General features: G+C 36.8%; 1 protein-coding gene across 1 annotated transcript in view; it reads left to right on the top strand.

The window, feature by feature from the left end:
* The window catches only part of SLC25A26 (solute carrier family 25 member 26), a 142,476-nt gene that overhangs the window by 93,141 nt on the left and 22,723 nt on the right, over positions 1 to 26,612 (top strand). The window contains exon 6 of the mRNA XM_058562576.1: positions 19,911 to 19,955. Within this exon, the coding sequence (XP_058418559.1) occupies positions 19,911 to 19,955 (45 nt within the window). The remainder of the gene's footprint in view (positions 1 to 19,910; positions 19,956 to 26,612) is intronic.

A 26,612-nucleotide genomic window follows, 5' to 3' on the forward strand; every position in this document is an offset into this window, starting at 1 on the left:
TCAGTATGATACATTTGTTACAATTAATGAACCAATATTGATACACTGTTATTAACTAAAGTCTATACTTGATTTAGATTTCCTTTGTTTTTACCTAATGTCTTTTCTCTTCTAGGATCCCATCCAGGATATCACATTACATTTTAGTGGTCATGTCTTTCTAGGCTCTTTTTGGTTGTGACAGTTTCTCAGACTTTCTTTGTTTTTGATGACCTTGACAGTTTCGGTCAACTCCTTCAAGGAGCCCTGGTTTTCCCTCCATCCCCTCCCTTCTTTTTCTCATTCTGTAGTATAAAAACATTTTTGGAATGCTTGTAATGTGCTCGCCATTTGTGGTAGGCACTGGGGCTCCAAGGTGACACAGGATAAATTCCATACTATTTTTCTGACATCTCAGGCTTTCTAAAATCCTGTCCTGGTGTATCTTTCTAGTTTTCCCCTTTTATTTTTAAATTTTATAATGTTTCTTTTTTTCACATATTCATATAGATAAATTTTAAATGCTTAAGGGTTATATCATACCTGCTGCGAGTTGGTTTTCTTTTTAATTTTTGCCCCTTTACCTCTTTGCGCAACTTCCCTTCCCCCATCTACCTCTCATAATCCATATTAATAATTTGACGTACATATGTATTTGTATGTGTGTATATCCTTTTATATTTGCTTCCATACTATCATTATCATATCCAAATACAATATTCGTTTTTTGCTTTATAAAGCTTTATGCTTTTGCCTACACTTACCAAGAGTGGGGAGAAAAGTATTAGGCAGGGAAGTTGGAAGATCTGTGGGATAAATTATATTATGATTCTCTGCTCTTTGCCTCTTTCCCTGTAAGAAGATTGATTATACTTCCCTGCCTGTTATTAAATGATTTGCAGTGCCTCCCTGTCCCATAGTCAGGCTTGGCGTTATGACTGTTCTGGTCAGTGCAGTGTATGGTGTATGTGGGAGTGACAGTGTTCTAGTTCTGAACAGAGCTTTAAGAGGTGTAACACGTTTCTATCAGACCTCTTGCTTCTGCCTTTTGCCTTGAAAATGGCATGTCTCAGATATGGTGTGTTCCTTCTGATTGGTTCTTAGAATGAGAAGACACATGGACCAAAAGCCACAGCCTGAGGACAGCCGTAGCCAACCTATAGCTGATATATGACGTGGGTGGGAGAAACAAGTTTGTTGCATGCCACTGAGATTTGAGGGTTGTCTTGGTACTGCAGCAAAGCTGACTGATAAAATCTGGTTTAATTTCTTGTTCCTCCTTTTATTAGCTAATTTTAATTTTTTCCATCATCTTTTAAAATCTGTATCAGACCCTAAAGTCTATTTCCTATTTCTCCTAATTAATCTCTTAATTGGCTGATATGCATAAACTAGTATTGTAATTATGGTCAAACACTAATTACCTGTGGTAGAGTGTTCACAAATTATATAATAGGACCCAACCTATGTAACAGAACTGAGGAAAAGGTAACCAGTAAATTGAGGTTAATGTCTTGTGGTAGTTTATTACACTCATTTATTTAATGCCCTAAACTCTACCCAAAATTATTCTTCTGGAAGCACGGCTTCTCTCTAATTGTTTTTTGTTAGTGTCTGTTGAATCGATTCTGACTCCTAGCAACCCTGTGTACAGCAGAGCGGAACCCTGCCCTGTCTTTTTGCGCCATCCTCTCACCTTCCGGCGCTCTATCAGATGATGCTCCGCTGCAATTCATAGGGTTTTCATGTCCAGTTTTTTCGGAAGTGGGTAGCCAGGTCCTTCTTCCTAGTCTGTCTTAGTCTAGAATCTCCGCCAAAACCTGTCCACCATGAGTGCCCCTGCTGGTGTTTGAAATACTGGTGGCATAGCTTTCAGCATCACAGCAACGTGCAGCCACCATGGTATGACAACCAACGGACCGGTAGTGTGGTTCCCTGACCGGGAAATGAATGGGGGCCACGGCAGTGAGAGCGCCAAATCTTAACCACTAGACCACTAGGGCTGGCTTGTCTAATTGTACAAAGTAGATTATAGTTCTCAACACCTGGGCCTTAATGCTGTTTTCCGTTGTCATAAATAAGAGATTCATTCATTCAAGTAGAGGTAAATAAGAGTTAATTGGAGAAGCATTTCTAGAGTGACTTTCCAAAGCTTCTATTTCCTTCAATATATAGAAGTATATATATACATATGTGTCTGACTTGTTGACTTTAACAAATATAACGAGGGGGATCTATTTTTGTGTTTTATCCCATTTGTATCTAACTGATATTCACTTTTCTTTTTCTTATTGTTCAGCTCTCAGAACATTGTTCTAACAAATATTTGTAAGATCAGTAGTTGATGAGTAGAAAGAGTATTCATTGGACCAAGAGCCAAAAGACCTCGTTTCTACCCTAATTCTGCCACCAGCCTTACTCGCTACTTTCTCTTCTTTCATTCCTTTGCCTTTCCTCCACTCATTCATGTAATAAATAGTTACTGAGCACTCTGTTATGCCAGACACTGGGATGTAATAAGAAGTAAAGCCAGACACTGCTACCTTCCTGCCTTCATCAAGCTTACTGGGGGCTTTTCTTCTGCTACCCCAGCCCTTTCTTCTTTCTTCTGACCATACTATACATTGGTCAGTGGCACATTACTGCTCTGCCTCCTTGGTGTCATTTTATGTCAAAGATATGAATAAAAGCATAAATAAAAATGATTTTACTACTACTAGATTATTTTGGGGTGGTCGGGTTGGTTTATTTTATTTTTATTTTTTAGAGTTTGGGAAACCATCAATTAGAATATCTTTATTACCAAAAAACAAATTGCTTCAGAAATAGGGAAAACCTTGATAAATAGCATGTTCCTTAGTTAACAAGGACAATTGGGAGAATAATCAGTAATCTACTTTCCATTGTAGGAATTCTTAAAGGGTTGGTTACTCATTTTCCCTCACTCCTCTTTTTTGCTTTGAATAAAGAGCTAAATGTGCTGGCTGGAAAGGAAGGAAGGAGTTGTAGGTGGGAAAGGCAACTGAACTATACATGCTCATGCCCTTCTCAGCTGCAGAAAAAACTCTGAAGAACAGCCTGATTATATTTTGTAAGGGATTAAAGTTGCATGCAAATTCCAACTGAAAACATCTGTTTCCTGACCCTGTGCCAGAGTTCTAACATCTTGACAGGAATTCTGGTTTTAAAATTTCTGAGTCTCAAGCACCTCCCTCAACTACTCTCTGGCTATTTTCATAGAAGACTTAAATCAACACTGCTTAACGTATTGGAAATGACTCTGTGAAGAACTGAAAATGAACTTCTTCATGTGCTTCTTATACACAAAAAGAAAATTTCAGGTTTCATTAGCAAGAATCATCCTGTTTGCTGACTGGTTATTATAAGGACTGTGGAGTGATCCACAGTTCATTAAAGAAGCCAGTGAAGATAAATGGATCACGAAGAAATTCATGTACGTGTGTGTGTGTGTGTATATTTATGAAAAAGTATATTTTTTTTAACTTTCCTGAATTAAATGGAAAACTTGAAAAAGTACTTCTAATTTTATTTCTTAAGAATCCCAACTAAGGAAAACAGTTCCTTTTTTTTTTAGGTAGGGCACAACTTGTATCTACCTGTGACCTCTGCTAAGTCAGATGTATGTTGGTAATTCTTGATACCATAATTCCACTGCACAAGTAGTGTTTACAGACCCCTGGAAGCAGAATTAAGTCTTAATGCAAGTATTGAACATTTGCTAGGAGTCAGTTAATGTTGAGTGGTGTGTTAGAATCACTCACTTGATATGGGAACGCCAGTGTGATTTTGTGATTTTCATTTTGATTGATTTGTTAATTAAACTTGATTCCTAAAAGAGAATTTCTTTGTGCTCTAATATTTCTGAATACTAACACTGGGCATTTTTAAGAATGATTATGCTGTGGAAGGGTTAATGTTGGGTCTTAGCCTTCCATGTTATTATTAGGTATGTTCAGAAATTATATATTTACAATCTGTGTGATTTATCTAGAATCTCCTACGTATTAGAAATGATTGATTAAACAATAAGTAATGTTTTATGACGAAAAAATTGGAAATAAACTATCAAGGTCTGAGAGTTAAATATTCTGAAATACTATGCAATGGTCAGAAATGACAGATCTATGTTAATCAACATGGAACTGTCTCTAAGATATTGTTTAGGGGAAAAAATCAAAATTTGGAACTATATACTAATGTTTAATTTAAAAAAACCCTGAAAATAAATATGTTGAGATAAATGATAAGAAATATCCCAAACTATTAATGTCAGTTAACTTTGGTTAGTTGGAGGTAGGGAACTCGCTTTGACCTTTAGTTCTAGGCTTCTGCATATGAATTTTAATAATGAGAATGTAGTCATGTTTTATTTGTACACTTATCTTTTATTAAGGAAAATTTAAAACATACAGAAGGTAAACAGAATAGTATAATGAACCCCAAAATACCCATCACCAAGCTTCAATAGTTATTAATACAGTCATGTCATTTGACGACAGGGATAAGTTCTGAGAAATGTGTCGTTAGGCGATGTCATCATTTTGCGAACATCATAGAGTGTACTTACATAAACCTAGATGGTATAGCCTACTACACACCTAGGCTATATGGGACCACTGTCATATATGCGATCCGTCATTGACCACAATGTCATCATGCGGCACATGACTGTTTTCTGTCATTTTTATTCATCTATATAGCTCTACCCACTCTTCACCCTGATTACTATTGTATTTTTTATGGTATATTTGTAGATAAAATTTGTATTCATTGAAATGCATGAATTAAGGATGTACACTTTTGAAGAATGGATACACTCATGTAATCCATACCCCCAATTCTGATATTGAATATTTCCATATCCCTAGAATTTTCTGTGATATCCCATCCCAGCCAGTCTGCCCACTCGGGTTAGTTGTGCCTTTTCTTGGAACTTTATATGAATAGAATCATACAGTATAAACTCTTTTTGTGTCTGACTTCTTTTGCTTGGCATAATGTTCGTGAGGATCATCAATGTTGTGTATCAGTAGTTCTTTCCATCTTAGTCCTAATATTCCATTGTATGAATATACCACAATTTGCATAGCCTTTCTCTTATTGATGAACATTAACTACTGTGATTCAAGTTGCTATGACATTCGTGTACAAGTCTTATTGTGGACATATATTGTCATTGCTCTTGTGTAAATACCTAGGAGTGGAATTTCTGGATCAGATAAAAATTTAGCCAACCCCTTTTGAAAGCGATTGTCCTAAGTTTCCACCAGAAAAATATAAAAGTTGTGGTTTTTCCACGTTTACCATTATTTGTTTTTTTCAGTCTGTTTTGTTTAAGCCATTTTAGTGGTTGTATAATGGCACCTCAATGTGTGCTTTTTAAAAAATAGCTTTTAGGGGCTGGCCTGGTGGCGCAAGCAGTTAAGTGCTTGCGCTCTGCTGCGGCGGCCCAGGGTTCGCTGGTTCGGATCCCAGGCGTGCACTGACGCACCGCTTGTCAAGCCATGCTGTGCCGGTGTCCCATATAAAAGTAGAGGAAGATGGGCATGGATGTTAGCCCAGGGCCGGTCTTCCTCAGCAAAAAGAAGAGGATTGTCAGATCTTAGCTCAGGGCCAATCTTCCTCACAAAAAAAATAAATAATAAATAAATAAATAAATAAAAGTAGTTTTTAAATTGTGGTTAAATAGATACAACATAAAATTTGCCATTTTAACCAATTTAACTGTACACTTCAGTATCATTCACAATGTAGTGGAACCATCACTATGTCTGCTCCCAAAACTTTTTCATTACCCCAAACAGAGACTCTGTACTCATTAAGCAATAACTCCCTACTCCACTCTCCCCCGATCCCCGGGTAACCTCTAATCTAGTTTCTGTCTCTATGAGTTTGCGTATTCTAGCTATTTCATATAAGATGAGTCATATAATATTGTTCTTTTGTGTCTGGCTTATTTAACCTAGCATGTTTTCAGGGTTGATCCATATTGTAGCCTACCTCAGAACTTTATTTCTTTTTATGGCTGATAATATTCCATTGTATGGGTATACCACATTTTGTTTATCCATTTGTTGATGGACGCTTGGGTTGTTGGGTTATTTTGAATAATACCACAATGAATACTGGTGTGCAAGTATCTGTTTGAGTCCCTGTTTTCAGTTATTTTGGCTATGTATCTAGGAGTGGAATTGCTGGGTTTTATGGTAATTCGATGTTTAACTTCTTGAGGAACCACCAGACTTTGTGTGTTTTAATTAACATTTCTCTGATGACTAACGAAGTTGAATATATTTTCATGTGTTTATATTAGTGATTTGGATATCTTTCTTTGTGAAGTGCTTTTTCAAGTCTTTTGTGGATTTTAAAAATGGGGTTATTATTTTTTCTTTCTTTTTATTATTGAGTTTTAAAAAGTTTATATATTCTGAATAGAAGTCCTTTGTCAGATATGTTTTGCAGATATTTTCTTCCAGTCTGTAGCTTGCCTTTTTATTAACAGTATCTTTTAAAGTTTTTTTAAAAATTTAAAATTGTGGTAAAATACACATAACATTTACTAGCTTAACCCCTTTTAAGTGTACAATTCAGTTGTATTAAGCATTTTCACATTGTTGTGCAACCAGTCTCCAAAACTTTTCTCGTCTTGCAAGACTGAAACTCTATACCCATTAAACAATAACTCCCCATTCCCTTCTTCTCCTGGCCCCCTGGCAGCTACCATTCTACTTTCTGTTTCTATGAAATTTACTACTCTAGATATCTCATGTAAGTGGAATCATACAGTATTTGTCTTTTGTTCTGACTTATTTCACTTGCCTTAATGTACTCAGGATTCATCCATTCTGTAGCATATCAGAATTTCCTTCTTATTAAGGCTGAATAATAATCCACTGTATGTATATACTGCATTTTATGTATCCATTCATCCATCAGTGGGCACTTGGATTGCTTCCACCTTTTGGCTATTGTGAATAATGCTACTATGAACATGAATGTATAAATATCTCTCTGAGATCTTGCTTTTAATTCTTTAGCATATATACCCAGAAGTGGAATTGCTCGATCATATGGTAATTGTATTTTTAATTTTTTGAGGAACCACTGTACTGTTTTGAAGTGGCTACACCATTTTACATTCCCACCACTAGAGTACAAGAATTCCAATTTCTCCACATCCTCGCCTGTACTTGTTATTTTCTGGGGTTTTTTGATAGTAGTTTCCTAATGGGTGATAGCTCATTGTGTTTTCTATTTGCATTTCCTTAATTGTTAGTAATGTTGAGCATCTTTTCATGTGCTTATTGGCTATTTGTCTTTTTTGAAGAAATGTCTGTTCACATCCTTCACTCATTTTAAAAATTGGGTTGCTTTCTTCTTGTTGAGTTGTAGGAGTTCTTTTTTTTTTTTTTTTAACATTATTTAACCCTATATATATATATATTTATTTATTGTAGTAGCATTGTTTTATAACATTGTATAAATTTCAGTTGTACATCATTATACTTCTATTTCTGCATAGATTACATCATGTTCACCACCCAAATACTAATTACAGTCCATCACCACAACATGTGTCTAATCCCTTTCTTGCCCCCACCCCCCGCCCGCCCCTGGCTTCCCAACTCTGGTAACCACCAATCCAATCTCTGTCTCTATGTGTTTGTTTGTTGTTGTTTTTATCTTCTACTTATGAGTGAGATCATACGGTATTTGACCTTCTCCCTCTGACTTATTTCACTTAGCATAATACCCTCAGTGTCCATCCGTGTTGTCACAAATGGCTGGATTTCATCGTTTCTTATGGCTGAGTAGTATTCCATTGTGTGTGTGTATATATATACGTATATGTATATATATACGTATACGTATACACACCACATCTTCTTGATCCAATCATCAGTCGATCCAACTTGGGTTGCTTCCATTTCTTGGCTGTAGTGAATAATGCTGCAATGAACATAGGGGTGCATAGGCCTCTTTGGATTGTTGACTTCAGGTTCATTGGATAGATTCCCAGTAGTGGGATAGCTGGGTCATAGGGTATTTCTAATTCTTTGAGGAATCTCCATACTGTTTTCCATAGAGGGTGCACCAGTTTGCATTGTCACCAGCAGTGATTGAGGGTTCCCATTTCTCCACAACCTCTCCAACATTTGTTATTTTTTGTCTTGGTGATTATAGCCGTTCTAATGGGTGTAACTTAATATACAGTGTAGTTTTCATTTGCATTTCCCTGATGATTAGTGATTGAACATCTTTTCATATACCTATTGGCCATCTTCTTTGGAGAAGTGTCTCTTCATTTCCTCTGCCCATTTTTTGATCAGGTTGTTTTTTTTTGTTGTTTAGATGTGTGAGTTCTTTATATGTTATGGAGATTAACCTCTTGTCGGATATATGATTTGCAAATATTTTCTCCCAGCTGGTGGGTTGTCTATTCCTTTTGATCCTGGTTTCATTTGCCTTGTAGAAGCTCTTTAATCTGATGAAGTCCCACTTGTTTCTTTTTTCTTTAGTTCCCCTTGTCCGAGTAGACATGGTATCCAAAAAGATTCCTTTATGACCAATGTCAAATAGTGTATTGCCTATATTTTCTTCTAGGAGTTTTATAGTTTCAGGTCTCACTTTCAGGTCTTTGATCCATTTTGAGTTAATTTTTGTGAATGGTGAAAGCAGATGGTCTGCTTTCATTCTTTTGCATGTGGCTGTCCAGTTTTCCCAGCACCCTTTATTGAAGAGACTTTCCTTTCTCCCTTGTATGTTCTTAGCTCCTTTGTTGAAGATTAGCTGTCCATAAATGTGTGGTTTTATTTCTGGGCTTTCAATTCTGTTCCATTTATCTGTGTGTCTGTTTTTGTACCAGTACCATGCTGTTTTGATTACTACTGCTTTGTAGTATGTTTTGAAGTCAGGGATTTTGATGCCTCCAGCTTTGTTCTTTTTTCTCAGGATTGCTTAAGCTATTCAGGATCTTTTGTTGCCCCATATGAATTTTAGTATTCTTTGTTCTATTTCTGTGAAGAATGTCCTTGGGATTCTGATTGGGATTGCATTGAATCTTAGATTGCTTTAGGTAATATAGACATTTTAACTATGTTTATTCTTCTAACCCATGTGCATGGGATATCTTTGCATTTCTTTATGTCATCATCGATTTCTTTCAGTAATGTCTTATGGTTTTCATTATATGGTCTTTCACCTCCTTGGTAAGATTTATTCCTAGATATTTTGTTCTTTTTGTTGCGATTGTAAATGGAATTATCTTTTTCAGTTCTCTTTCTGTTAGTTCGTTATTAGCATACAGAAATGTGACTGATTTTTGTAAGTTGGTTTTGTACCCTGCAACTTTGCTGTAGTTGTTGATTATTTCTCATAGTTTTCCAATGGATTCTTTAGGGTTTTCTATATATAAAATCATGTCATCTGCAAATAGTGAGAGTTTCACTTCTTCGTTGGCTGTTTGGATTCCTTTTATTCCTTTTTCTTGCCTTATTCCTCTGGCTGAAACTTCCCGTATTATGTTGAATAAGAGTGGCGAGTATGGGCACCCTTGTCTAGTTCCTGTTCTTGGAGGAATGGCTTTCAGACTTTTTCCATTGAGTGTGATGTTGGCTGTGGGATTGTCATATATGATCTTTATTATGTTGAGGTACTTTCCTTCTATACTCATTTTGTTAAGAGTTTTTATCATAAATGGATGTTGGATCTTGTCAAATGCCTTCTCTGCATCTATTGAGATGATCATATAGTTTTTATTCTTCGTTTTATTAATGTGGCATGTCACGTTGATTGATTTGCGGATGTTGAACCCTTCCTGCATCCCTGGTATAAATCCCACTTGTCATGGTGTATGATCTTTTTATTATATTGCTGTATTTGGTTTGCCAATATTGTGTTGAGGATTTTTGCATCTATGTTCATCAGTGATATTGGCCTGTAGTTTTCCTTCTTTGTATTGTCCTTGTCGGGCTTTGGTATCAGGGTGATGTTGGCCTCAAAGATGTGTTAGGAAGTGTTCCATCTTCCTCTTTTTTTTGGAATAGTTTGAGAAGGATAGCTATTAAATCTTCTTTGAATGTTTGGTAAAATTCTCTGGAGAAGCTGTCTGGTCCTGGACTTTTATTTTTTAGCATGTTTTTTATTATTGTTTCAATCTCTTTACTGGTGATTGGTCCAGTCAGATTCTCTATTTCTTCTTGGTTCAGTTTTGGGAGGTTATGTGAGTCTAAGAATTTATCCATTTCTTCTAGATTGTCCAATTTGTTGGCATATAGTCTTTCATAGTATTCTCTTATAATCCTTTGTATTTCTGTGGTATCTGTTGTAATTTCTGCTCTTTCATTTCTAATTTTATTTATTTGACCCTTTTCTCTTTTTTTCTTAGTGAGTCTGGCTAAGGGTTTGCCAATTTTCTTTATCTTCTCAAAGAACCAACTCTTTGTTTCATTGATCCTTTCTACTGTTTTTTTGGTTTCAATTTCATTTATTTCTGCTCTAATTTTTATTATTTCTCTCCTTCTACTGACTTTTGGCTTTGTTTGTTCTTCTTTTTCTAGCTCTGTTAGGCATACTTTGAGATTGCTTATTTGGGATCTTTCTTCTTTGTTAAGGTGGGCCTGTATTGCTATGAGTTTCCCTCTCAGGACCACTTTTGCTGCATCCCATATGAGTTGGTATGGCGTATTTTCATTTGTCTCCAGATATTTTTTTATTTCTCCTTTAATTTCATCAATGATCCATTGGTTGTTCAGTAGTATGTTGTGTAATCTCCACATCTTTGTCACTTTCCCAGTTATTTTCTTGTAGTTGATTTCTAGTTTCATAGCATTATGGTTGGAAAAGATGCTTCTTATAATTTCAATCTTCTTAAATTTGTAGAGGCTTGCCTTGTTTCCCAGCATATGATCTATCCTTGAGAATGTCCCATGCATACCTGAGAAGAATGTGTAGTCAGCTGCTTTTGGATGGAGTGCTCTGTATATGTCTGTTAAGTCCATCTCGTCTAGTTTTTCATTTAAGTACACCATTTCCTTATTGACTTTCTGTCTGGATGATCTATCCATTGATGTAAGTGGAGTATTAAGATCCCCTACTATTATTGTGTTGTTGTTAATATCTCCTTTTAGGTTTGTTAGTAGTTGCTTTATGTACTTCGGTGCTTCTATGTTGGGTGCATATATATTTATAATTGATATGTCTTCTTGGTGGAGTGTCCCTTTTATCATTATATATTGCCCCTCTTTGTCTCTCATTACCTGTTTTATCTTGAAGTCTACTTTGTCTGATATGAGTATGGCAACACCTACTTTCTTTTGTTTGCCATTATCTTGGAGTATTGTCTTCCATCCTTTCACTCTGAGCCTGTGTTTGTCTTGAGAGCTGAGATGTGTTTCCTGGAGGCAGCATATTGTTGGGTCTTGCTTTTTATTCCACCCTGCCACTCTGTGTCTTTTGATTGGAGAATTCAATCCATTTACACTTAGAGTGATTATTGATATATGAGGGCTTAATGTTGCTATTTTATTGCTTGTTTTCCAGTTCTTTTGCATTTCCTTTGTTTCTCGTCCCGTGTTTTTCAGACTACCAGTTCAGTTTGGTAGTTCTGTATAATGACTCTCTTAGTTTTCTCTTTATTTATCATATGTGATTCTGTTCTGATTATTTGTTTAGTGGTTACCTTGATGTTTGTATAAAAAATCTCGTGGATGAGATAGTCCATTATCTGATGACCTCTTATTTCCTTAGACTAAGTCGATTCGATCCCTTTCCTCTTCCTCTTCTAGGTTATTATTGTCGCAACTTATTCCATCTTGTGTTGTGCATGTGTGTTTAAAGTGATGAGGTTATATTTATTTTTGGTGTTTTCCTTCCTTTGATCTTTGATTTTGGTATTTAAGTGTTTGCTAACCTATTCCCATAGAGAGCTACTATTTTTCTGATTTTGACTACCTATTTTTCTCCTTGCTCGAAGCTTTGTATTCCCTTTCTTTTTTTTTTCGGACATGAGGGTCTTCTCAAGCATTTCTTATAGTGGGTGTCTCGTGGCCATGAACTCCCTTAGCTTTTGTTTATCTGGGAAAGTTATTATTTCTCCATCATATTTGAAGGATATTTTTGCTGTGTAGAGTATTTTTGGCTGAAAGTTTTTGTCTTTCAGAATTTTTAATATATCATTCCAGTCCCTCCTAGCCTGTAAAGTTTCTGTTGAGAAATCTGCTGAGAGCCTGATGGGAGTTCCTTTGTATGTTATTTTTTGTTTTTGTCTAGCTGCCCTTAATATTGTTTCTTTGTCATTGACTTTTGCCAGCTTTACTACTATATGCCTTGGAGAGGGCCTTTTCCTGTTGATATATTTAGGCAATCTATTGGCTTTGTTTACTGGTATTTCCAGCTCCTTCCCCAGATTTGGGAAGTTCTCAGCTATTATTTCCTTGAATAAGCTCTCTTTTCCTTTTTCCCTCTCTTCTCCCTCAGGAATACCTATAATTCTTCTGTTGCGTTTTCTAATTGAGTCAGATATTTCTCAGAGAATTTCTTCATTTCTTTTGAGTCTCAGTTCTCTCTCCTTCATCTGGAGGATATCTGCATTCCTATCCTCAATAATACTAATTCTTTCCTCCATGTTGTCAGCTCTGTTTTTTAAAGATTCCAGATTTTCCTTTATCTCCTCCATTGTGTTATTCATCTCCAACAATACTGATAGGTTTTTCTTTATGGTTTCAATCTCTTTTGTGAAGAAATTCCTGATATTGTTGAATTGTTTATCTGTGTTCTCTTGTAATTCATTGAACTTTTTTATGATAGCTATTTTGAATTCTCTCTCATTTAGGTTATAAATTTCTGTGCCTTCAGGGTTGATTTCTGGGTGCTTGTTATTTTCCTTCTGGTCTGGAGATTTAACATATTTTTGCATCGTGCCTGCTGAAGTTGCCTTCTTTCTCCTCATCCTAACAACATCTGGTTGCAGTTTCCACCTGCCACCACTGGGTGGGAGTCAAAGGCTGTGTATTCTGAGCCCACTGTGATCTGCTAGCGCTCTGGCTGACCGGTTGTGCTTGAGGGCCAGGTGTGTGTGGGGGAGGGGCTCTCTCTTTTGCTTGCCCAATCTGGGGGGCTTCTTGTTCTTCTCTTGCTATCTGCTCTCCTGGGGTGCTCAGATGTTGACTCTTTTACCCATTTTTAAATTGAGTTGTTAGTTTTTTTGTTGTTGAAATGTATGAGTTCTTTATATATTTTGGTGATTAACCCCTCATCAGATATATGATTTGCAACTATCTTCTCCCAGTTGTTAGGTTGTCTTTTCGTTTTGTTGATGGTTTCCTTTGCTGTGCAGAAGCTTTTTAGTTTGATGTAGTCCCATTTGTTTATTTTTTTCTGTTGTTTCTCTTGCCTGGTCAGACATGGTACTTGAAAAAATGTTGCTAAGACTGATGTCAAAGAGTGTGCTTCCTATGTTTTCTTTTAGAACTTTCATGGTTTCAGGTCTTACATTCAAGTCTTTAATCCATTTTGAGTTAATTTTTGTGTGTGGTGTAAGATAATGGTCTACTTTGATTTGTTTTTTTTTTGTTTTTTTTGTTTTTTTTGTTTTGCGTGTGGCTGTCCAGTTTTCCCAGCACCGTTTGTTTTCTCCATTGTACGTTCTTGGCTCCTTTGTGGAAAATTAGCTATCCATAGATGTGTGGGTTTATTTCGGGGCTCTTGATTCTATTCCATTGATCTGTGTGTCTGTTTTTGTGCCAGTACCATGCTGTTTTGGTTACTATAGCTTTGTAGTATATTTTGAAATCAGGGAGTGTGATCCCTCCAGCTTTGTTCTTTTTTCTTAGGATTGCTTTGGCTATTTGGGATCTTTTGTTGTTCCATGTAAATTTTAGGATTCTTTGTTCTATTTCTGTGAAAAATGTTTTTGGGACTTTGATAGGGATTGCATTGAATCTATAGAGTGCTTTAGGAAGTGTGGACATCTTAACTATGTTAATTCTTCCAATCCAAGAGCACGAGATATCTTTCTATTTCTTTGTGTCTTCTTTAATTTCTTTCAGCAATGTTTTATAATTTTCAGTGTACAGATCTTTCGCCTCTTTGGTTAAGTTTATTCCTAGGTATTTGTTATATTTGTTGCAATTGTAAATGGGATTGTATTCGTAATTTCTCTTTCTGCTGCTTCTTCATTAGTGTATAGAAATGCAACTGATTGTTGATTTTTGTATCCTGTGACTTTATCGTATTCATTTATTATTTCTAAAATTTTTTTGGTGGATTCTTTAGGATTTTCTATATATAAAATCATGTCATCTGCAAATAGTGACAGTTTCATTTCTTCCTTTCCAGTTTGGATCCGTTTTATTTCTTTTTCTTGCCTGATTGCTCTGGGTAGGACTTCCAATACTATTTTAAATAGGAGTGGTGAAAGTTGGCATCCTTGTCTGGTTCCTGTTCTTAGAGGGATAGTTTTCAGTTTTTCACCCTTGAGGATGATACTAACTGTGGGTTTATTATATATGGCCTTCATTATGTTGAGGTACTTTCCTTCTATACCCACTTTATTCAGAGTTTTTATCATAAATGGATGCTGTGTCTTCCTTAATTGTTAGTAATGTTGAGCATTGCTTCATATGCTTGTTTGCTATTTGTCTATCTTTTTTGAACAAATGTTATTTGAATCCTTCACTCATTTAAAAAATTGGGTTGTTTTCTTATTGTTGAGTTGTAGGAGTTCTTTATATATTCTGAATATTAACCCCTTATTAGATATGTTATTTGCACATATTTTCTCCTATTCTGTAGGTTGCCTTTTCAATCTCTTGATTTTGTCCTTTGGTGCACAGTTTTAAATTTTGATGTAGTCCCATTTGTCTGGTTTTGCTTTTGTTGCTGTGATTTGGTGTCCTATACGAGAAATCCTTGCCAAATCCAATGTCATGAAGATTTTCCCCTGTTTTATTCTGAGTTTTATGGTTTTAGGTCTTAACATTTAGATCTTCAATGTATTTTGACTTAATTTTTGTATATAGTGTAATGTAAGGTTCGAACTTCATTCCTTTGCATGTGAATATCCAGTTTTCCTAGCACCATTTGTTGAAGAGGTTGTCCTTTCACCGTTGAATGGTCTTGGCACTTTTGTCAAAGACCATTTGACCATATACGCAAGGGTTTATTTCTGGGCTCTTTATTCTGTTCCACTGGTCTATATAACTGTATTGATGCCACTACCACACTGTTTTGCTTACTCTAGCTTTGTAGTGAGTTTTGATACCTTTGAGAGCTAATGGATTTACTTGAGAATCAGACTGCTCACACTCATTTCCTTTTCTACGTTAGATTTTGATACTCTTATGTCCATTTGGTGCTTTCTTTGGAAAGATGCTTTAGGAATTTTAGTGTGTTTTATAAATGTGAGGAGTAATTCACTTCCAGTTTTTCCTACTTTTAGGAAGGTTAAATAAAGGAAATAAAGGAACAAAGGAAAGATTAATTTCTTTTATTAGGTATACAGTCTTTTCTCTATGTACAGTGCACATAAATGGATTGTAGTTGTTAAATTTAAAAATCAGGGGGCTGACCCGGTGGCATAGCAGTTAAGTTCGTGCATTCCACTTCGGCAGCCTGGCTTCGCCTGTGTGGATCCTGGGTGCGGACCTACTCACTGCTCATCAAGCCATGCTGAAGGGGCATCCCACATAGAAGAGCCACGACGCTACAACTATGATATACAACTATGTACTGGGACTTTGGGAAGAAGAAAGAAAAAGAGGAAGATTGGCAACATCTGTTGTGCCAGCGCAGGGCCAATCTTCCTCAAAAAAAAAAAAAAATTAAAAATCAGTACATATTTATAGTTAGAATTCTTTCCTGGCACGTCAAATGCTAGCAGACCAGATTTGAATGGTTCTTTTTTAATTTAAGAACCATAGTCTCTTTGGGGCAAAAGGTTTTTGGGCCTTCAACTTCATTTGTCCTTGGTTACCACTGGGGTGAATGGGAAAAGGCACAGAGTATTTAAGAGGAGAAGTGTCTTTATCTGTGTGACGCTAGAATGGAAAAGCCTAAATCAGGCACAAAATTTGGACACTGTTATGCAACGAGAAGGAGACTTCCCTGTGGGTCTCTTGTAGGATCCCTTGAAAATTGGAATGGGCCAGTCCTTGAACCAACCCCGATATCCACAGCAGGTCTACCAATTCCGTGCTGTTTTTCAAACCCCTTCTGATTTGAGGTCTTAGCAAACAAGTTTCTGTTTTTTTTTTGATCTTATTGCTAGAGAATTGTGGGTTGTTTTTGCCAAATATAAGAGCTTTCACAGCTTTTAAAATGTACTTTCTTATTCCTTAGGCTTCCTGGATCACTCATAGTAGTAATGTGTTCATTGCAGCTTTCAATCAAGTCTTATTTAAAAAAAAGAAAAATGTATTGTTATTCTGAGTTGATCTTTCCATTGAAAAGTAGAAATTTAAAGCTAAATGATACCTTAGAAATCATATCTTCATATTCCCAATATTCCCATGTATTTTAAATCACGTCGTTATTTGTTAAAGGACTATAAGGTTACAGGCATTTATTTTATGATCAGAGGGTTATAAGCATTGATTGGCTTCAAGGATGATTCTAGTCCAATACCTGGTGATAGTTAAAGCGTGCTCCTAATGTAAGTTTGTGCATTCTTTATTTCATTAGTAATGCCCAACACTTTCTTCCCCTGTTTACCACCCCCGTATTTTATTTTATCTACTTCACATGGAATCCTCACATGCACTCTTGTATAGAATTATTGCCATGTTTATTACTAGTGGAATCCATGTTGAATTGTAGCAGATTTTTTCCCCTCTACATCTGCCTCTTTGATGGTAGCTGGGTTTACTGCTGCTCACTTATTAGTGCCCTGGGTCTTAACAACCTTATACAAACAAAACATCTTAAATGGAGGCATTAAGAAGGTCACTACAGTGAGCCATTTTGTAACTTTTGGTGCAATAAAATGGGTATGTTGTGTTTTGGAATATAAGACCTCTGAGTGCAGCTATTCATTTTGTTCATCTATAAAACATTTTAGAATAACAGCTGACATCTGTTTGGGGTTTAAAATTCCACGTTTTGAAGAAACATCACTGTTATGTAACTCCAAACCAGACGTGGGGAGGGAGCTAGCTTTCTGACAGGCGCATGTTCTGTAGAAGTTGGGAGAAGTGTTTTTGTTAGCTCTGGAGCCATGTTTGCTGGCAGTACTTCTTTCACATGTGTTGAACACATTTTCATTGTTGTTTCTTCATGTTGTAAGTGACAAGACGCATTCAATATGATTTTGGCTTGAAGAATATTTGAAAAATTTTGACACATCAGGAATTTATCTTATGAGGGATATTTCACTACCAGAAACCAGAAATAAATTTAATTATTTAAGCATTTACAGCACAGTTAATTACCTTAGACTGTCAATTAATCTTGTTTTAGAAAGTAAAGTTGGGATTTACTGTTGGCTCAGTTTTTAAAATAAATACCCGATGGAATAGTTTGGCCTTTTCAAATGTGTGATTTTTAAATTACTTCTTTAAATTGAAGGAACAGTTTAATGAGTAACTTAATAGAGGAAAATGGGCAGAATGTTCATCTACAGAATTCAAAATCTGATATTATTTACTAAGTACCAAAAAAGTGTCAATAATATACAATTTTCTGCAGTTTTCTGGGTTATTTTAATCAAGAAGTGAAGAATGCTTGCATGGCCCGTTGCAGTAAGTTATGAGGCTTTTTTTTCATTTTATAAATGTGAAATATTTACATTCTTATTAAAATGTGATATATTTACATTTGAGAGGAGAGAGTACAAAGAAGAAAATTAAAAAATCATCTATAATCCCATTGCCTATTAGTCTTTTTGGGTATTTTATTACATATTATAAATTTTAAAAAATTTAGAGAAGCCTTTAGGAAACTTATACAGTCAGTTTTTTGGGTTTTGATAATTAATTTAATTGGAAATACAGCACTGTAGTTTCAGAATGGACAGTGTCAGATGCTTTCAGGTTTTGGTAACAAAAAAACTAAACTAAATTTATTCCTGTTGTGGAACTTTGACGTATGGGGTGGAGTGCTGCTTGTTTATGAAGATGACAGACTTCTCTGAGATTGTAGTTTGTCAGCCTAAACTAGTCTAATGACACTGATTTTTTTTTCTTAGTGCCATTTCCTTCCTGAATGTAAGACAGCTTTTCTTTCTGTGGTCACTGTCAAGCCCAGGGCCATCATTTCTTCCAGCGGAGTAAGACAGATGATGCTAGACTCTTAATTTCTGGTTAAGTACAAGTATTTTAGAAGTAACTTAATGCCCTTAATTCATGGGAAGATAAATACTCATTAATTCCTTCAAAATCATGATCTGTAACACACACACACACATACGTGCTTGCACATTTACACACTTCCATACCCATATGCATTTGTTAATATTCAAAGTCCACATTTACTTTTTTGCTCACACCTGAGCTGAATACATAATAACAAGACTAGGGCCATGGCCTGCTTGTGAGCAGCATCATCCCTAGGCCAGGGGGCAGTGCGTGGATATTACATAGGTTAGTGGGTGGAGTCCGCTGGAGTTCAAGTATTTTTGTTTTAGGAAATATGGAGGTGAGGTTCTATTTTAGAATTTTAGAAAGTTTCATTAAAAGCAGATAGATTATACTGTGGGTGAATTTGTATGCAGATAAATGCACTTAGATGTATTTTAGGTAGAGTAGCGATCAGACAGGGCTCTGGAGTCATATTGTCTCCTTCTTATTTGTCTTCTTATTTGTCTCCTGGGCTTCTTATTTCCTAACAGCATGTCTTTAGGCAAGTTGCACAGCTTCTCTGACCCTCTGTCACCTCATCTATAAAATGGGGGTGGTAATAATACCTGTCTTAAAGGGTTGTTTTGAGGATTCAGTGAAATAAAACAACTAACGGTAAATACTCATTTAAATATGTGTGGGGATTATCTTCACCACTCATACTTCGTTACTACAGATTACTCTACTCCCTGACTGTGCTGGGGAATAAATCAAGCTCTCAGGCCCACTTCTGCCCCTGTCCGCTTACAGCCCTCTACTCCTCCAGCATTGGTAAGGTGTTCCTTCCTTGAGGGCTGCTGATTTCCCACACCCATGCTCTGTCCCTCGGCTCCTGTTTCTCTGCTTACTCTTGTAAGTGGCTCTGTCTGTCTCTTCTCTCTCTCCTACCCTCGCTTTCCCTCCACCTGCCTTGCCCTCTCTACCCCTTCCATTCTTTCTCTCTCCCTTCCTTTCTCCTCCCCTTCTCTCCTCCTTCCTCTCTCTGTCCAGCCCCCTTCTTTGTCCTTTTTTTACCCCTCCTCTTTCCGCTCTCCCCTTTCTTCTTTCCTTCCCTTCCCTTCCTTTTCTCTCCCCTTTCCTGCTCCTTTCCCCTCCCTACTGTCTCTGCCTCCCTTACTCCTCCTTCTCCCTCTCTCTTCCCCTCCATCTTCTCTCTCCTCATCTCTATTTCTCTTCTAAACCCTAACACTTGGCCTGCTAAGGAGTAGACAGCGCTGGCTCTTAAGACGAAAATTGTCAAGTCTTTATTACCTGCGATGGGAAATATTTATTTTGTCCTTTCAGTAGCCAGAGCCTCTCCATATTGTGCTTCTCTTTCCATTTCAAAAAGGCTTCACAGCATCATTTTATGTCCCTTGGGCTTAAAAAGTTAGTAGAACTCTTGAGGCAGTTACAGTTTAACTCATTTTCTATAAACTATGTATACCATACCTATACATTGTTTAATGTTAGCTTTGTCTTATACATAAAGTTAAAATGAAATAATGTTTCTAAATAATTATAGGTTCATATGGTAATACTAGGCGAACTGATTTTTCCTGCATAATTTATTTAAATTTTTTTTTTTTCTCTTTTCAGATTCCTTTCTCATTGGTCCAGTTTCCATTATGGGAGTCCTTAAAAGTAAGTTTTCCAATCTTCACATAAAATTTCTCTCTAATTATCATAAATACCCAGTAGTTTCAATGTGGAATAGTAGAATATAATATTGACTAGCAGTTTAAAAACTCAAAATTATTAACAGTTGAAAATATTTTTTGCCTGTGGTTTATATGCCAATTCAGTCTTTTAAATGTGTTCGGGTGTCTGTGGTACTGGGAAATAAGCACAGCAGGCGGACCTGAAATCTTCAGAAGTCAAGGAGAAAACCTGCTTTGCTTTCTTCTGTATTGCAACTCTTTTTCCACTCAGTTGAATTTTATTTCACGTCACTCTGTGTGTGTGTGTGTGTATAGAGGTGAAGGAATTGTGTGTGTGTGTGTGTGTGTGTGTGTAGAGGTGAAGGAATAGCAATCAAGGTAAATGGAAAAGGAAAGAAAGCAAGGTCCTGAATATTTGTAGGCTTAGAAGACGGAGGTCTCCCCCACCGGTATCTAATGGTGGGCAGGACAGGAGAGAGGCATGGGGCGTGGGGCTCTGACTGTCCCTTCCATCTTTGCTGCTCACCTCAACTAGGCCCAGGAACCCCCAATGAGAAGGGGCAGAGTGTGGTGAGTTGTAAGTCAGCTTCGGGGAAGGTAACTCATATGTTTAGCAACAGTTAAACGAATTTTTAAAAACCTGTGTTGAAAACATGCAGAGACGGTTGTATTTGTTTTTATTTTCTAGTGCAATGATTTTGAAAATTGTGGGTCATGAAATGAATTGTGTGGGTGTTTGCCAGCATTTTAAAGACTATAATAAAATAGAAAATAGAGAACATCTTATGTGTTAAGCATGTCTTATTTTGTAAAACTGCAGTGTTGAGTGTACACACATATCTCTGTATTGGGTCGCGATGTAAGATGTTTTTCTCAGTGTAGATAATGATCGAAAGAATTTGAAAGCCCTTGTTCAGGTGAAAATGGTTTATGAATAACCAAACTGTAAAATGGCAAAATATTTAGGTAGACATTTGATAATACAAAAAATAAAAGAATTACTCCCATGATTGTATGGAAGTAGTAATCATAGAGTGCTCGTACAAAATGTTACTTGAAGAATAACAAAAATTATTTGGACTCTGAAAAATATTTTCCTGAGGTTATATACTAAGGATAATAAAATGAGACAAAACATTACTCTTAAAAGAAAGAAACTCTGGAATATTAAGTATTGAGAAATAGTTCTTATAAGTGATGTGATTTTAGGGAGTAGTACAGCTTATTTAACAGAGTTTTTTGGGTGTTTCATGGTTGTTGTTTTGTTTGTTTTTGTTTTTACCATTTTCTCTGTGGTGCATGGTGAAAATGGATTTCTCAGGCAGTGTTTCCAGGCATGATGTAACAGCTATCCAATGAGGAGGTCACATTCCATGAGCATAACAGCTCTCCTTTTTGTGTGTGACAAAAGAACAATGAAGCAACAGCTGTCCAGCAAACAAGACTCACTTTATTAGTGTCTCAATAACCAGCATTCACGCAGCTTCTGCATACTCTCTAACATCCTCACGCCTTATCTCTGCATAGGAATGTTTTGAGGCCCAAAGAGGGGAAGAAGCATGGGGTTTGTTTCTTTTCAATGTTAAGGACATTTGTAGTATTCTAGCTAGTTGAGAAATGTCTAGAATTTTTCAGAGTAATCTCAGATAACAATGTTAAGCTTTACCAGTTTTCTTTGAGCAAATGTTAAGATGCTATAGTTTTTTTTTAAAGTCGGCTTGCTTGAGCAATAATTTTCATACTGGGAAATTTACCCTTTATAAGTGTATATTTTTATGAGTTTTGACAAATGTTTATGACTACCACCATAACTAAAATATAGAATATTTGTAGTTTTCCCTTTTCCAGAATATTATGTAAATAGAATCGCACACTATATAGCATTTTAGGCCTGGCTGTTTTCACTTAATATGATGCTTTTGAGATTCATTCCTGTTTTTGTCTGTACCAGTAGTTTGTTTCTTTTTGTCACTGAGTAGTATTTCATTGTATGGATGTACTGCAATTTGTTTATCGATTCACTGGCTGATACATATTTGAGTTTCCAGTTTATGATGATTATGAATAAAGCTGCTATAAATATTTGCATATAGGTATTTGTATGGACATATGTTTTTGTTTTTCTTGGGTAAGTACCTAGGAGTAGGATTGCTGGGTCATAGAGAAGGTATAAGTTTAATTTTGTAAGAAACCGACAAAGTGTTTTCGAAAGTGGCTGTATGATTTTGCAACAATGTATGAGAGTTCCAGTTGCTCTACATCCATGTCATTACTTGTTATTATTAGATTTAAAAAAGAATTTTAGCCATTCTAGTAGTTGTGTACCGGTATCTCATTGTGGTTTCAATTTGCAGTTTTCTCATGGCTAAATAATATTGAGCATCTTTTCACATAATAGTGCTTTTTAATAAAAGTCATCCAAATGTGAAATCACAGTGTTTTGTAGAAACAGACAATTTTTGGCACTTCTGTTTTTGTTATGATTTTAACCATTGAAATTTGCTTTTGCAACCATAGATTGTATTATGTGGAAGGGTTTCTCTATTATGTTTATGTGGAAATACTACTCAGGAAAATTTTTCTTGACAAGGACTTTAGCAGATTACATGCATGTGCTACAAGGAGTGGGAGTCTGGAGGTAGGAGTGGCCACTATCATCTTAAACTTACTCTGCCTAAAATGCAGGGTAGTACCTTTCTCCTAAAATCACTTCCTCCTGCTGTATCCCCCAATTTCTGTTAATCATACAACTATTCTCCTGACCCCTTGGTCTCAAGCCCCAGGTTAAAATCTGATTCTCTCCTTTCTATTTCTCTGTATCACATGACTCACCAAGTTTGGTTGACTCTGACTTTTTGGAACCTGTGTCCTCATTTTTATCAGATTCTTGTTAACTTACGTCTGGACTAAGTTAATAGTTTTTCTACTTTCTCATCCATTCTACACATTGAATTTGTGTGATCTTCCTTAAATATCTCATTGAAGTTCTCAGAAATTAGTTTCTAAAACTCTAAAACATGAAGTTGTTGGCACTCAAGGATTCTGCGTCCTTGACTGGTTTTTCCAGCTCCCCTCCCCTTATACTCTTTTTTTTTAATCCTTTTGCTCCATCCAGAATAGACTCCTTACTGCCCCTGTTCTTTGGCTTCTTTCTGAAATGTGCTTCCACGGGTCCAAATACTATGCATCTTTCAAAGCCAGTTCAGTTTTTTTCTCCTGCTTGAAGTCTTCCAATCTGGGCCCTGAAGATTTATGCTTACTTACCAAACATTTGTCTATATTGTTGATTGGTATTTAGTCATGCACTATATTGTGTTTAAAACATCTTAGAACCAAGCCTTAGAGTATTTGAACAAGGCCTCAACCCCTTGCATTTACTGATAAGTGATGGATGCGGTTAGTACGCATGTATTGCCTGCCTACTCTGAGCTAGACATTGTTCCATTTCACAGCAATGCAAAGATGAATGAGATATGGCTAATGCCCTTGAGGGGCTTATAGTCTGTCAGAGAGCCACATACTCACGGATAACCTCAAGGTCATGTGTCTGTAATTGACGACTACTCAAAGTAAAGTGGGAGACAGTCCCCCTGACTCGACCTGTCTCTACACTACCTCATTTCTTATGTTTTTCTTTTTTGTAGTACATATACTCACAAAAATGATTTTAGATGAAAGAAGACTTGACACCATAAAGAAGAGGGAAAGTAAAAGGAGTAGATTATCATATCCAGAACCTCCAAGAAGATAATTTTCCTTTAAGATTTGAGTTTGGAACTTTTTGGCAGCCCAACAAGAAGAGAAACCTGGTAGATTCTGTGGTTCTTATTATCCAACAAAAGCCCCTTAATATTTCATCTTGTCCCTTAGCTTTGGGCACCATTTTTGTATGGATGACTTGCACATTTATAGTTCTGTAGTGGACCACCTCCTCTGAGTTACAGCCTCATCTAACCAACTTCCTAGTTGACATCCTCACTCAAGGTGTCTCAGATCAGAACAGAACTTTTGGTGTTTACTCCCCTTCTCCCTAACCTGTTCCTTCCCAGTTGTCCCCTTCTCAGTAAATAGCACAAGTATCTATTGCCTGCTAAAGTAGAAAGCTAAGAATTATTCCACAGTTTTTCTTTTCCCTCATCCCTCTTAATCCAGCCCATCGACAAGTCCGCTATTCTAAAGAAGCCTCTATCTTACCTCTTGCTTCAGTTGCCAGTTGGCCTCTCAAATGGTCTTGCTTTTCTAAAAAGCAATGGGTTTTTACTAAAACCCATCAGTGACATCTTTTTTTTTTTCTTTTTTCTCCCCAAAGCCCCCAGTACATAGTTGTATATCGTAGTTGTAGGTCCTTCTAATTCTTCTATGTAGGACGCTGCCTCGGCATGGCCTGATGAGCTGTGAGTAGGTCTGCACCCAGGATCCGAACCGGCGAACCTCGGCCCGCCAAAGCGGAACGCGCGACCTTAAGGAACGCGCGAACTTAACCGCTGTGCCACCGGGCCAGCCCCCCAATGACATCTCTTTGAAAGAAGAATAAAATCCACACCTTAAACTATAGCTGACAGGGCCCTATGTCATCTGGCTCCCTCCTACCTCACTGAACTTACCCCATACCACTCGCCCGCTATATTCCAGCCACACTAGATCCACTCACTGTGCTACAACCCTGCTGGCCCCACCTCTGTTCTTTTTGGACATGCCAAGCTGGTACTTACCCCAGGGTCTTTACATTTGTTGTGCCCTCTGCCAGAAATATTCTTTATTCATTCATTCTGCACATTGTTACTGAGTGCCTACCATGTGCTAGCTTTTTCTAGGGTCTGGGGATATAGTGATGAAGAGGACTGACAAAAATCCCTTCCCTCATCGAGCTTTCATTGTAGCTCTTTCCCTAGGCCTTTCTCACGTCCAACTCTTTCTTGTTCTCCAGGTCTTAGATCAGATGACACCTCAGAGAGGCTTTCCCTGTCCACCCCTCTTTCAAGTAGGGCCTTCCCTTCTTCCCTCCTCAGTAATTACAGCACCTGTTCATTTCCTTCCTTGCATTTTCATAATTGAGTTTATTTAGTTAGGCACTTATTATCGCCTGAATATTTACAAAAGACATCAGTTGTGTGTTGAGCAGATGCTATATGCCAGGCCCTGGGCTAAGCACTGTATATTCATTAGCATCTCATTCACATCACACACAACCCGGGGAGGTAGGCTTATTGTTATCCCCACTGAGACAAGGAGACCAGTGCTCAGAGAGGCTGTCTTTCATCTAGTAACCCAAGTTCTCGGTTTCCTATCCAGCAGGCTTTTACTATGTTAACATTGTTGGTGATAATTACCGGAGTAATAAAATCAATCATAATAACTAACATTTCTTAAAGTTACAGTGGCCAGGCACTATGATAACCACTTTCCATGGATTATCTCCTGTTAATCTTCATGACAATTCTGTGAGATAGGTGCTATTACGGTCTTCATTTTGTGGATGTGGAAACTGAAGAAGAGTTTGAGTGCCTTGCCCAAGGCTGCAGGGATATTAACTATTAAGTGGTACAGCCAGGATTTGAACCCAGGCAGACTGACTCCAGAGTTGATGTTCTTCATCATTTTACACACAACTTTGCACATAGCACACAATATCTTTAATAGTGTTTTTGCTGTTTCATATGCTCAAAAGCTGAGGTCATATTATGTCAAATCAGCTTGTTTAAGGCATTTCTGCGAATTGTGTTGATTCCCTAGCTTGATGACGTAAAGCTTAAGCACCTTGGCTACCATATTTCTTAGACCGACTCTCTCAAACATCCCTGGTTCTGCTGCACTGGGGCGGGGCTTAAACAGTGTTCACTTTAGGGGTCAGCTCTCAGTGACCGACCACAGGGGAGCATAGATAGTTTATGGTCATGAGTGGAGCCAGACCACAGTTTTCCATGTGTTTGTGTTTAACTTCTTACAGGACTTGGCTTATTGGAGAAGGAGATTTGTCTTCCGATTGTTTATGTTTATATTCTTTATAATTCTGCCTTTTACACAGCAGGTGTTTATAACTATTTACTAATTGTTGAAGGTTAGCATTCTTTCTTTTTCAAGTTCAATGCAAAGTTGGATAACTGTATACATTAACTTTTATTTATAATTAGTTTCTTTTAGAAGTATATTCACAGCTATAATATGCAGATTTACTCTTACTGAGCTTTAGGTAAACAATAAGCATATTTTGAAAGGATATGATAAAATTTCCTGTAAGTGTCAGATTTTTTCAGTTGTCTGAACATTCCACATCAGTGTACAGTGCAGTGCAGAGGATTGTCAAGAATGCTGTCAGGTCTAAAGAGTTTTGCTTCTAGTCAAAAGGTGTTACAAAGCTGCAAAGCAGTAACTAGAAGCAATACAGATGCAAAGTTTGAAGCAAAATGAAAATAAAATCAGTTTGGTTATGTATGACTATGACATTATGCTGAAAATTATGCTGATGATTTTCTAAGATGAAATCATAGCCTTGTAATAGAAATCAGGGGCTAGTGGATTATCATTTCAGTTATAGTATAATGTATAAAATAATTACTTAAGATTTTTAACTTACATTTTATAAATATTTTAAATAGCCGGTACTTTATAAAGACTATGTTTTTATTCAAGTTGAAGAGTA

The sequence above is a fragment of the Diceros bicornis genome, chromosome 2, assembly GCF_020826845.1.
Source record: "Diceros bicornis minor isolate mBicDic1 chromosome 2, mDicBic1.mat.cur, whole genome shotgun sequence".
NCBI lineage: Eukaryota > Metazoa > Chordata > Mammalia > Perissodactyla > Rhinocerotidae > Diceros > Diceros bicornis.